We start from the raw sequence: 12,587 nt of genomic DNA, 5'->3' as shown, positions 1-12,587 counted from the left end.
TCTTTGAACACTGTTTCTTTTTGCATAGAATTTCACAAAAACAAAAAAAACAACAACACACAACATGGCTGGCTATTGAGGTAAGGCGGAACTCTACCTGAATTTAACTGAAATTTTAGGAAGTTTAAAGAGGGATTAATAGGGAAAAAAGGGTTATGGAGCACCACCAGACAGTTCAACGCCCCCCGGAAGGGCAGAAAGGGCACCCCAGGTTGGTGGACAACTGTTTGGTGTACGTCTACCAATTTTAAACTTTATATTCTAATTTTAAATCAACACTAAATCTTCAAAATTTCCTATTTCCATAAATTTTACTAACCCTTTGAGGAAAACTATTTATCTCCAAATGGTTAAATATACCCAAAAATCACCAAAACATTTACAAAAGAGCCCAAAACATAGATATGTGGGATGAGTAGAGAGATTCTTGACTGCTTGAAACGTGAACGAGATATTTGGGTTAAAACCATAATACCCAGCCAAAATACGGCCTTCATGTATAGACCCCCGCGTAAGTTCAGTAACATGATCAGTTCATATCGGGGTATTTAAATAAAATTTCACGTTACGTAACTCAACATGTTTTCATTCAGGTCAGAGAGTAGACATGGCTTGGCAGGATTGACCCGTTACTATATGCCTTTCCTTCCCTGATTTGGTTATCGACGGATAAAGATAGGGTTCTACCACCTAGCTCTCTGTATAACCCGTTCGAAAACTACGGGTTAACATTACCACTCACAGACGATTTACGTCACGCCAAGGTAACATTTGTCAGTCATGCTGAGCGAAGGAAGAACGAAGAAAAAGCGGGACTGTTGCCGAGCGAGGACGAAGATATGTTTGTTAGTTACATCAGGAATATTTCTTCTTGTACTCGGCACCGTGTGTTTCACCCAAGCAAACAAATGGATACAATCGATTATAAACTCGCAGCTTGTTATAAAACCGAGCTCTGCTCTGTATGAGCAATGGAGGTCACCTACTGTGCCTGTTCGGATGCAGTTCTACATGTTCAATGTAGAGAATCCACTGGAGGTAAAACAGGGAGGCCACCCTTATGTCAGTCAGAAAGGACCCTCCTGCTACAGGGTTCATCAGACCAAGAAGAACATCACTTGGAACAACAATTACACGGTTTCGTACAACAAGTTTACCAAGTATGTCTTTGATACCGATTGCTCCTGTTCCTCGTGTGATCCGTACACAAATACAGTCACACTGCCTAATGTACCGCTGGTTATTCTATCAGAAGTTTCCAAAACCTATCCTGGATCATCGATGATATTTAGCATCATTTTCGAACGTTTTAAGGAAGAGTTCTTTAAGATAACTACTGTTGACGAGTTACTGTGGGGATACCAAGACCCCGTGTTCGAGTTTTTTGCCGAGATCAAGCGCAAGTATCACTTATCTTTTCTTCCAGATATCGACCCTATTTTCCGGATGATGGATAACAACAGTCTAGATGGCGTCGTGACTACTTACACTGGGGCATCAGACATCAGCCGAGCTGCAGTCTGGACCGAGTGGAAGGGAAAACCGAATGTAGGTTTATGGAACTCATCCTGGGCAAACATGTTCAACGGAAGCGACGGTATGCAATTTCCTCCTCAAACCAGCACCGATGATACGCTGTACGCGTTTTATGTGCAGCTGTGTAGGTCCATGCGCTTTGTATATGGTTCGCAAACAACTGTTCACGGCGTGGACACGTTGAGGTTTACATACCCCGAAGAGTTGTGGCAAAACGCAAGTGTTAACCCTGCAAACAGAGGCTTTTGTCCTAATGGGTGTTTTCCAAGCGGGATACTTGATGCAAGCGTTTGTAAAGACACTCCTGTTTCCGTGCCAGCGATAGTTGCCTCTGAACCGCATTTCTATCAAGGTGATCCATCTCTGGTCAGTAGTGTAGGAGGCTTAGACCCAATAAAGGAAGAACATGGCACCTTTTTCGACATTGAACCGCACTTTGGTCTCCCTCTTCATTTAAGTTTACAGCTTCAACTAAACGTGAATATTAAACCTACAAAATATATTCTACAAATGGCAGGCGTCAAAGAGGTGATACTGCCCATCGTCTACTTAAACAACAGCGTGTCAGTGGATGCGTCAACAGCCAACACTATGAAACAAGTCTTGACTGCCATGAAAGCTGTTCCTTGGGTCTCGGGAACGTTGATTTGTATCGGGACTATTGAACTTGTGATCGCCTTTTGTTGGATCTTAAAGCGACGAAAAGAAAGATCGCACGTTAAAGATGAGAGGACACCACTGATTGCAGATGGGGAATCCACTAAAACGTAATCTACTTTAATTTTTAGCATGCTTAGATAGTTTCTTTATATAATTAATTTTGTATCGTGGAGGTAACGCGCGCACAAAATATAGCTGAATATATAATCAATCTCCGCTTTATATATATTTGCTATATTCCACTTCTTCTTATGACCAATGAGACTCGATGTGCTGATAGAACGGCTAATCAATCTCTCAGTTTAAATCTCGGTTTCATTCTTCATCGATTTTATTCCAAAACACCTACTTTGATCATAAAAAATTTCACTCACAAAGTCACGAACGTTGTCGCGTTATCGTGCCTAGCCCTGATAAAAACGTTTTTTTTTTTTTTCATTGCTCGTAGATAGGAGAACGCGGTTTTGTTACAAGCTGCGAGTTGATAATCGACTGACCGAGTACAAGCCGGCAGAAATATTCCTGATACCAGCGTAAAACACATCTTTTTCCTCGCTGTAGGGCAGCCGAAATTTTCCATGCCCCCCCCCAATGGCGCGCCAATTTCAAGTGTTGACCAGAATTTGTACGCCCACTCATGCATATTTGTGGTTTCAGCTTACACTGCAGAGGTTACACGGCGAGCAGATCTCTAAATTAGCTCGTGTTTTAGTCGCACAGGAATGATTGGCAATTCGGGTATGACAAAAGGAAAGCCAACTGGATGACACTGTAGTGTCGGGAGCATCGGAAAAGTGTAATTCCTCCCCCCGGGGGGGGGGGACTCCCATATAAAAAGGATGGGGGATGCTCGTCGTACCTTTGAGGAGTTAAAAAGCGGTTTTGGTCCCTTTTCAATGGGGTGTTCAGCCTCAAAAGCTCCACAGCGAGAGCTTTTGCGTCACCTTTTAGGGCACTGAGCTGAAAAAAAATATGACAGGAGATAATGTGTTGCTTTAGAATTGGTACCTCTTAGGGGTGAAAAAAAATTTCAAGCCACGCCCACAAAACATGATCTTAGAGCTTCTTAGGTTTTTTTTTCAAAATTTCCCACGGGCACCCCCGTCCTTTTGACACGGAGTCCCCCTTGGAATTTTCTCCATCGCCCTAGATCGCGTTTGTAACAACCTGGACCTTTACAGTTGCACAGGCGATACGTCAGTTCCACATTATGCTTCATTATGCCGTAATTATTACCTTTTTATTTAGAAAAGCGTTTGAATAGCTCTTGATGTTTTATATACATTTTTACTAGATCCCTTGTTTTTAATATTTTAATTTTTAGCTCGTTACCTTAGCCTAATGTACATAATTATTGTAAATAATTAGTTTTAAATTAATCACACTATTCATAGCATATCGTTTAATTTATATTACTCATATGGTTTGTTAGGCGCATTTGATCATATTCACATGTTAATTTGCGCCTTAGAAATATTAAATATTATTATTAAATATTATTTTATTATTATTTTTTAAGTTGCAGACAAAGAAATTGTTGAAGGCCAAGCCGTGCTCTAGATTTAGCAAGAACTACATTGTATTCTCGTTTTATGCAGCTGTCTTTAATTCTGATTGTAATAAACTAACTTGAATTTGTACTTCATTTGCAAGCAAAATAAGCGCGATTTACAATCTCAACAGTAATAAACAAGATGTTTTCAGAAGCCTTCAACAGAAAAGGTAAAGTTATCAAAATAACCCCCAGAAGACCACACGAAACATCAAGAGAGTTGACGCTACATTTGTGGAAATCACTTGACACTTCGTGTGATGAATTTTTTTTACCTTAGGCAGTTGACATCACATGAAAATACATTCTTTGCAGCCCTTTTAGTACACAGGAGATTTCTAATTTTGAATGTAATAAACTAACTTTAATGTGCACTTCATTTGTAAGCAGAAAGAGAAAACAATAGGCGTGCTTTGTAATCTTCAACAGTATAGTAACAAACAAGATGTTTTTAGAAACTTTTCAACAGAATAAGCAGCTACCAAAATAGCCCCAGAAAACAAGACAAAACATCCACGAGAGTTAACGCAGCAGTTAACGTTGTGTGATGATTTTTTTTAAAACCTATAGCTGTTGAAATCACATGAAAATACATTCTTCCAGAGATATGACACCTTACAACCTTTCGGAAGAGGGTATCATGAAATCATTTTGCAAAATGCTAATAACAAAACAGCACCACATGATAGTACTTCTCAGTGGCTTTCAATTGAATGATCAAAAACTAGTTAAAACTAGGATTTCGTCCACAAACGGAAAAGTTAGAGCCACGTTATAATGTATAATAAACCGTACTGTGGAATAGATTACCCTTGGATACTCGTCAGTCACCCTCTCTTGATGAATTTAAATCTAAGTTGAAGAATTATGATTTTGATGGCAGTCTTATGTAAGTTTTATTTTGCTTTTGTACAAGGCTTCCTTGTAAAGCAGGTTTTTTTTAATCATTTCTTTCATTGTAGTAGTTATCAGTGATTTATTAGTTAGGTAGCGCGTATAATGATCAATACCTTTAATTGAATGCTCCCACACTATAGGGATTCACACAGTTCAACCAATTTGAACTTGCGAGTTAAGACGAACTCCGAAAGGGGATCGAGCAATATTAGTTTTCCGTGGACAAAAACCCTGTACTAGAATAATTTTAATTATAGAACAGACCTTTTTGCATTTTCTAAAAGCTAGAGATGTAAATAGTAGCCTGAAATAACACCAAAGACAATTTCCCAAGAAATCTCGAGAAAATAAATTTTAAAAATCAGAGAAATTGTGCAATCACAGGTAAAATTTCACCATCGGTTTTATTTTACTAGTACCTTTTAAGTGTTTCTTATGAACCTCAAAATTTGTTTTCGACATTTGGTGTTGACAGAAATCTTTTCTTTTGAGGAGATATTTAAAACAGTCGCAAAGAAGTTTCTTGTACAATGTAAATAATCTTGGTACAAAGTTTTTGTCCACTTGTTACTCGAACTTCTGGTGGATTCCTTCTTAAGCTTTCTGGAATCATGTCCCATCCCAGGAAAAAGGGAACGAAAAACAAATCATCAAGCCCCGAAAGCGAAGTCCTTCACAGCCCTCCGAAATTAGAGCATTTGTGTGATTAGACACTTATTTTGCCTTACCTGGAAATCAATCCTGAGAACACCTCGTACCCTACGTCCGTCTTGGTGACCACAGGGTACCCACCATGAGGTGTGTCCAACAACATACGAGTGAGACGCTCCACAGATTCTATTTTGTGTACCACCTTGAACAAAGTACACGAACAAACTATTACAAAAATAGCTTTAGCTATAGCGGGGCCATAAACACTACCGAGGGTAAATAAAGTTTATATAACGTTTTTACATTATTTATTCTTTGGAACAGTCTTCCTTCTGACGTAAGGGAAGCAAGGTTCCTTGGGCAATTTAAACGTCTACTTCAACAAGTATTGTAAGGCAAGGCATTCGTGGAAAATAGATTTTTATTTAATTAATTTACATTACATTAGTTATAGATAAGTTATTTATAAATTGTTTTTAAAGCTGACGAATATTTGCCGTGATCAAATTAAAGAAATTAAAAAAACACACAAGAGGCTCCTCTAAAACTACTCACAGATTTTTACGACATCATTACAGTTAAAACAAAAGGTGGAAGACTTCATTTGTTAGCTTCCCAAAGGGGAACCTCCCCCTTGGAGAAGGCGTGTTTTAAAAGGAGCTAGTCATACACAAACGTAACTTACATTGCAAAAGTTCGCCTACATCTCGCGTTTCAAAACAGTGTTGCGAGACAAAGTACAGTACTCATAACACTGAAGTAAGGTGTATGCAGTGTTACACTATGAAACTGTTCCCCCTCAGTTGGCTTTTGGAAACCAAAATGTCATTAGATTCCTGACTTCTTTCATTTTTGAACTTACAATAGCAGGTGAGGACATGGCGTCTCCAGCTCTAAACAACTCTAAGTTAATCCTGAAAGAAAGAGAGATGCTGTAAAACTTACTAACTATAGGACCTTTAAAAGTGTACAGCAAACGAAACAATGGCTAACAACATGCATAGTGAATACCCTGATGAAATGAGGTAGCTGCCAATCTAGCTGCTACAAGTCACGTATTTTCTCGTTAGGGGGTTATACGACCTTAACCGGTCCTTTACCCCCAAGTCGATTAGCCCCTAGCCGGTTAGCCCCCAACCAGAGGTCGATCAGCCCCCATCCCAGACTTAAAGAACGAGAAATAGATAGTGTTTTCGACTTCTGGTTGAGGGCTAATCGACTTCTGGTTGGTAACCGACTTTAAACATCTACGGGGAAAATACTAAGTGTGGAAGTTAAAGAGGCCGTGCACAGCCTAAATACATACACCGTTGCTTTGTAAAACATAATCTCTAGTTCTTTTCAGCAGCTTTACACTGTCACTTTTTTAATTTCTCTGTTTTCATTTGTATCCACGCTTAAAAGTTTACTGATATTCAAGTGTACCAGTGATGATGCAGGAAACAAGCGGTGCCTTGTGTGGTTACAAATTTTCTTTCGGTGTAATAAGGACACAAAAAAAAGAACAGGGAAATTCCATTTTGTTTCTTCTTTCTTCTCGCTTCAGTCCCACATGAGAACCGTGCAAGGAGCATTTTACACTGGTTTAGTTGTGAAGCTGATTGGTTGAGTAGGTGTCACGAAGTTTTCAACTATTTCACTAGTTATTTTTGAGACTTACGCTTTTGATCCCTCGTGCAGTATAACAGGTTCAGAGTCAAGGAAGGGAATGCACTTCAATTCCAGTAATGCATGGTACAAGGGATGCGTGGCAAAGTCGCCGACCCACTTGGCTACCATAATGGCGACCATGATCGGTAGTAAAAACTGAATGTCATTTGTAATCTCCATCTGCGAGAAGAGAGAAAAGAATTAACGACAGTAAAAAAAAAACAACAACAACAGCTATTGTTCTGTACAGAATTCAGGAGATTCTCAAGGAAAGTAACGTATTTTATTGTAGGGTAATGTAAGAAAGGTAAGGTAAGGTAAACAACGCAATTATTGAAATGTGATATAAATAGAGTGATGACAGTAATGTGTTCAATGCAAGGCGCCTTAAGGTGGCTCGAAACAGTTTCCAGCACTTAAATTTTGATGGGTCGTTATATCCACTTTTTATTACTTGATGCTACAGTCATGGTATCAAACAACTGCCCAATCATTTGTGAACACGTTGTTATCATTTCTGTTTCACAATAGGTTACCATAGCAACAGTATGACCTGCTAAAAACACCCTTAATTACAGCTTTAGGGGCTTATAATTCAAAAACTGCACGGTGAATTTTTTTTATATTATCAACTTTTCATAAGTATGATAAGACGCAACTTTTGGCAAAGTTTAAAAAAATTCTGTCGGTGAGGTTCAGAGCCACCTTAAATCTTCGAAAATTTACGGTGGCTCTGACCCCACTCACATAATTTTTTTAAACTTTGCCAAAAGTTGCGTCTTATCATTCTTATCAAAAATTGATACTATAAAAAAAATTCACCGTGCCGTTTTTGAATTATAAGCCCCTAAAGCTGTAATTAAGGGTGTTTTTAGCAGGTCATGCTGTTGTTATGGTAACCTATTGTGAAACAAAAATGATAACAACGTGTTTATCAATGACTGGGCAGTTTTTTGATACCATGACTGTAGCATCAAGTGATAAAGAGTGAATATAACGACCCATCAAAATTTAAGTGCTGGAAACTGTTTTGAGCCACCTTAAATGATGTGGTTACGTATTGTAATTCAGTGTTAGTTTACATAGGTTTTTATTAGATTTTTGATTATTGTATATTTTAGAGTGCTACATGTTTATTAGTTGTATAACTATTACGTGGTTTACACTCTGATTGATTGATTGATTGGTTATATCGTATTGTTTATGAAAGTATTGTGAGGTAAGTGTAACCATGCAAGTGACAAATGTAATTAAAATAAATTTACCTCGTATATCGCGGATTATAATAGTAAGCAATGGGTACTCAAGATAAAACACCAGGGAGGTGTGAGAGAAACTGGCAATTTTGGTGGAAAGTCGTGTTCTAGGAGCTGTTCTTGTTGATTTAAGCCTAAAGATTCTATGACATAGGGTAATCATCTGGGTTTTAAGAAGTTTTAGTCGTCTTTTTCGTAGGCATTTTTGGTGTGTAAAATCACGGGCTCCATTAGACAGGTGGATCCTCAAGTTCATTAAGGCATTAAGGTATCCATAAAATGATAACTGTAGATCTCTGTTTCTATTCAAAGTAAATGGAGTTGAACCAACTCTCAAAACTCCACCCTAGCACCAACTAAACTATAATCCTCCCTAGACTAAACCTTTGTTAGACACAAACTGTACATTCCTCCTGAGCAATGGTTTTACTCACCATAATCACCGTTAATGACATAGTTAGCCTTGATACACCACCAAAGAATGATGCTGCCCCTATGAGAGCAAAAGCTCCTGGGTCCATCCACGCCCAGTAACCTGAAATGAAATGGTTAAAGACTCTTGATTCATAACATGAGGGAACTAAGCTGAGCTTCTCTCATCTTTTGCTATCAATCAGCTCATATCATTGCCTGGCTTTTTTTTTTCTTATCTAAGCAAACTGTCTAATATTTTGACTTTTGCTCTTATTTGAAGGCAATTAGTGATGTGACATGCTCACGTTGGGTAAAAGTCAGTTTTTAGGGGTTAAAAAGCATTTTTGGTGCCTCTTAGGGTATTCAGCATCAAAAGGTCCACAGCAGGAGCTTTTGCAGTACCTTTTAGGGTATTGAGCAGAAAAAAATATGGCTGGAGATAATGTGTTGTTTTAGAATTGGTACCTCTTAGGGGTGAAAAGAATTTCAAACCAGCCCACAAAACAGGCGTTCCTAGGCGTTCTTTTCAAATTTTCCGACGAGCACCCCCGTCATTTTGATATGGGAGTCCCCCGGGAACTTTCCCATCACCCTAGATCCTTTTTATAGGGGAGTTCCCCTCCGAGCATTATAACTGTTTGTTTCCTTTGTTAGTATTTTTATAATAATTACTGTGTAATCAGTCTAATTGCTAAGAACAGAGAGGTGGGTGTCAAAAGCTCAAGCACAGTTTTCTAATTAGCTTCAAACAAAAGCTCTCAGAGTACAAACCTGAGGAGTGAACACCAAATAAATCTACCATGGCTCGTCCAATGATACGGCCATACGTTCCACCAATAAATCTGAAAAGGATAGGTTTCTGTAAGATGCCAAATCAAACAAAACTTAATGTGGTGCATAGATTGTAGCAATAAAGTACCCTGTGAGCAGTTGATTGCTCCTACGCTGAACGAAATATTATTTTTGACTACACTCTCCAACTGACCAAGCCCTGATTTTCCTTAGATAAGTCGCTAAGCAACAATCACTGCTAAGCAACACATGCAATCATAATCGTAGAGTGTCTGGACTCAAACCTGAACCTTCCAATCTCAAGCTCAAAGGTTAATTAATAGACAACAGTGGGCACCGTACTAGAGCTCAAACTATATTTAAATGTTTAACGAAAACCACGACCTCTTAATCTGCTTCAATGTAATGCCCCATTCACACCAACTAAACTAGTTTAACTAATCCAAGTTTAGGTTTTTACAATTTGTCAATTACGCTTTGCAGTCATTTTGTGAGGACAAAGTTCAAATCACTTTGCTAACATATTTTAATCAAACAGGGTTTTACCTGGTTAAGTATGGGTTATGCATTCATGGTATGAGAAAATAATTTTTAACCTTGTTTAGTTAACCACTTTTAAACGTGTTTACATGTAACATGTTGGTGTGAATGTGGTATAGATCAGTGTTTAACTGTTTGAATTCTGTGGTTAATAAAGGTCATTCATTCAGTTGGGAACAAAGATATACAAAAGTGGCAATTACTCCTTCTCCAAAAATGTCTGACAAATACCAGCTCCACACAAATGCACCCATATGTCTATTTAAAAAATAAAATATAATTATACTCACAACATAGGAACAACCAAACCACTAGAAATAGCACTTCCAGCTGACCAACAAGCAAGGAGGAAGTATATCACTAATACTGAACACAGAGACCTGAGAAAAGGAAAGAAAATCATATATTTGTGTACCTAAATTATTAACCCATTTACTCCCAGAGCTTTTTGCCAAAAACGCATTTTTTGGACATTTTGGAGATTTTCAGGCTGGATATGAGCCAGATTAGCTCCATTCTACCCAAAAAGGCATTTGCAACATGACAGCATGCCTTTCTTTCCACTAGCATCGCGTTTTACGACATTTTTGCTCAGGCATGCCTAGAAATCAAAATTCTGAGATAGAAAATGACCTATGTCTTAAGGCTTTTCGATTCTTCTAATTTTTTTTCGCCTTTCATTTTTCTCCTTTTCTTTTCTTTTTGCTGCAGTGATTGACCTTCAGCTGACTTCCAGTTCAAACAATTCTGAGAAAGCATCATCAAGACAGGCAATTTTTACCATGGGGCAGCCATGTGTAGTCATGTGAAATTTTGCTCTAAGTTTTTCACCCAACTTTTTGAGCATTTTCGTGCAAATTTCAGGCTCTATATAGCCGATCACTCTGATTTGGGTATCATTGGAACGATCTTTTCCTCCTGCAGAAGTTGAGCATAGATGATGCCAATTTTGGTCAAACATGATGATGTCAGAAGTGGAACAAAGGTCAAGGCTCATCACGGCCAGTTATGGGCAGCATGGGAGTCAACTTTATTTGGTTAAAGGATGGAGTAATGAGATCTTCTCTTAGTTTGCACATAATTATACTCTTTTAATACTGTATTTATTCAAGACTGGGCGCTTATTCAAGATGGGCACTTATCAAATTTTCACCATTTTCAGAAAGTAGTAAGTTTATTTTGCCACAAAACAATAAAAAATAAAATGTGAACCTGTACATATACCAAAGCAGAATTTTAACTCTTCATTAAAAGTTTCTTTAAAATACTAAGAAATCTTGGTCTTAGGGTAGGTCTCTTATTTATACTTCTAAGTCGATTTCAGTCTCATTGTCACTAAGGTCAATTAGCGAACTCTCTGATGGACTTTTTTTGTGTTGGGGGGGGGGGGGGGAGGAGGTGGAGGTAGGTTCTTTTCAAGGCCGGGCACTTAATAAATTTTCCTGCCTACAGGTAGCCTGCGTAGCAAGCGTTTCTGTGGTGTTCGGGAGCAAAGAATATTACAGCGTGAAAAATAGAGCGAGTAAAAGAGGGGGGAGGGGGAGGGGAAGGAAGGAAGGAAACGCTTGCAGACAAACCCCTGGATTTTGAAAACCGCCCACTTGGCCTTTCATGCCTGAGCGCGCACACTGAGATTTCGTGCTGTCATCGGCTGTCATAAATTAACCAATAAAATCTTCGGCCTTCTGTAGCGGAAGTGAACTTTGAACCAAAATAAACTTTACTTGTCAAAAATGTCTGAAACAACGAGCGCACGGTGGCAACGGAGAAATCTCGATGAATTAAATTTGGTAATTTTTAATCAAGCTACTCAATCTGTCTAAAAGGAAAGACTGCAAGGGTGACGTTTTAGCACAAATCTGCCTGAAAGTTAAACTGTGAGAAGTATTCCAGTCGCGTTAGTAATCCTTGTGCTCGCATGATTCGAAATCTTGGATCACTGTATTCATTCGTCCAGGAATCAATACAAAGTAAAATTAGCAAGTCAACTCTCACAAAGGCAATTCCAGTAAAGAAGCGTTTGCTGGAAACGCCAGATCCGCAAATCGGTTCGATTGTTATCGCTGCAACAAAAACAAACAACGGAAAGTCTTCTCGGCAAACTTTGGAATTTGGGCAGGAGAGGCTTCAAACATCTGAGAGGAGAAATAACGATAATCTTGACCAGTATCTGAATAAAGATAATCTTCCCTTAGGCGACCTCCAAGTCAAAGTTGTTTATAAAATGTCCTCGTAAGAATTCCCCGCGACGAGACGACTAAATTTTTGGTAAGGCAAATATGTGACAAAAACTGGCATGCCGCAGCTAACACTATAACAAATCATTCAGGATTGTACCCAGAGGTTCTAAATGCTGTCAACAAAAATGCTTCTAATGAAATGTCGCAGTACCTACGACAACATGTTGCCTTGTAACAAGCCAGACGAAATCACTAAGTTTTCCCACGCAATAGTGCTAATTTTCTGTCCCCGTGGTTTATTATCTTGTCCTTGGCGCATGTAGCATTCAAGAAAGTGATGTTAAAATTAAAGGAACAGCTGCAAATTGTGTCGCGCTTGCTTCTGCAATAATGTGCAGGCTTCGAAAAACCAAAGTGTAGGCATTGCATTACAGGATTTCTACCGTACTGTCGAAGCCG

The 12,587-nt window shown here is 38.7% G+C and overlaps 2 protein-coding genes across 3 annotated transcripts in view; one reads left to right on the top strand and one right to left on the bottom strand.

The window, feature by feature from the left end:
* LOC145498390 (lysosome membrane protein 2-like) overlaps positions 1-5,373 on the top strand; it is a 5,517-nt gene extending 144 nt beyond the window's left edge. Inside the window, exon 1 of the mRNA XM_081478322.1 lies at positions 1-5,373. This exon is cut by the window's left edge and continues 144 nt beyond it. Coding sequence (XP_081334448.1) covers positions 781-2,307 — 1,527 coding nt within the window. The 5' untranslated portion in view covers positions 1-780 and the 3' untranslated portion in view covers positions 2,308-5,373.
* Positions 1-12,587, bottom strand: part of LOC145498374 (chloride channel protein C-like) — a 34,286-nt gene that overhangs the window by 8,039 nt on the left and 13,660 nt on the right. For both annotated transcript variants that reach the window (XM_081478303.1, XM_081478310.1), the window contains exons 14-19: positions 10,239-10,328; positions 9,388-9,458; positions 8,637-8,737; positions 6,957-7,126; positions 6,159-6,210; positions 5,374-5,498 (exon numbers count right to left, since the gene is read on the bottom strand). In XM_081478303.1, the coding sequence (XP_081334429.1) occupies positions 5,374-5,498; positions 6,159-6,210; positions 6,957-7,126; positions 8,637-8,737; positions 9,388-9,458; positions 10,239-10,328 (609 nt within the window). The remainder of the gene's footprint in view (positions 1-5,373; positions 5,499-6,158; positions 6,211-6,956; positions 7,127-8,636; positions 8,738-9,387; positions 9,459-10,238; positions 10,329-12,587) is intronic.

This window comes from Orbicella franksi, chromosome 1 (genome assembly GCF_964199315.1).
Source record: "Orbicella franksi chromosome 1, jaOrbFran1.1, whole genome shotgun sequence".
In the NCBI taxonomy this organism is placed as follows: domain Eukaryota; kingdom Metazoa; phylum Cnidaria; class Anthozoa; order Scleractinia; family Merulinidae; genus Orbicella; species Orbicella franksi.
The sequence above is the reverse complement of the archived record's forward strand: the minus strand, read 5'-3'. Positions and strand labels throughout refer to the sequence as shown.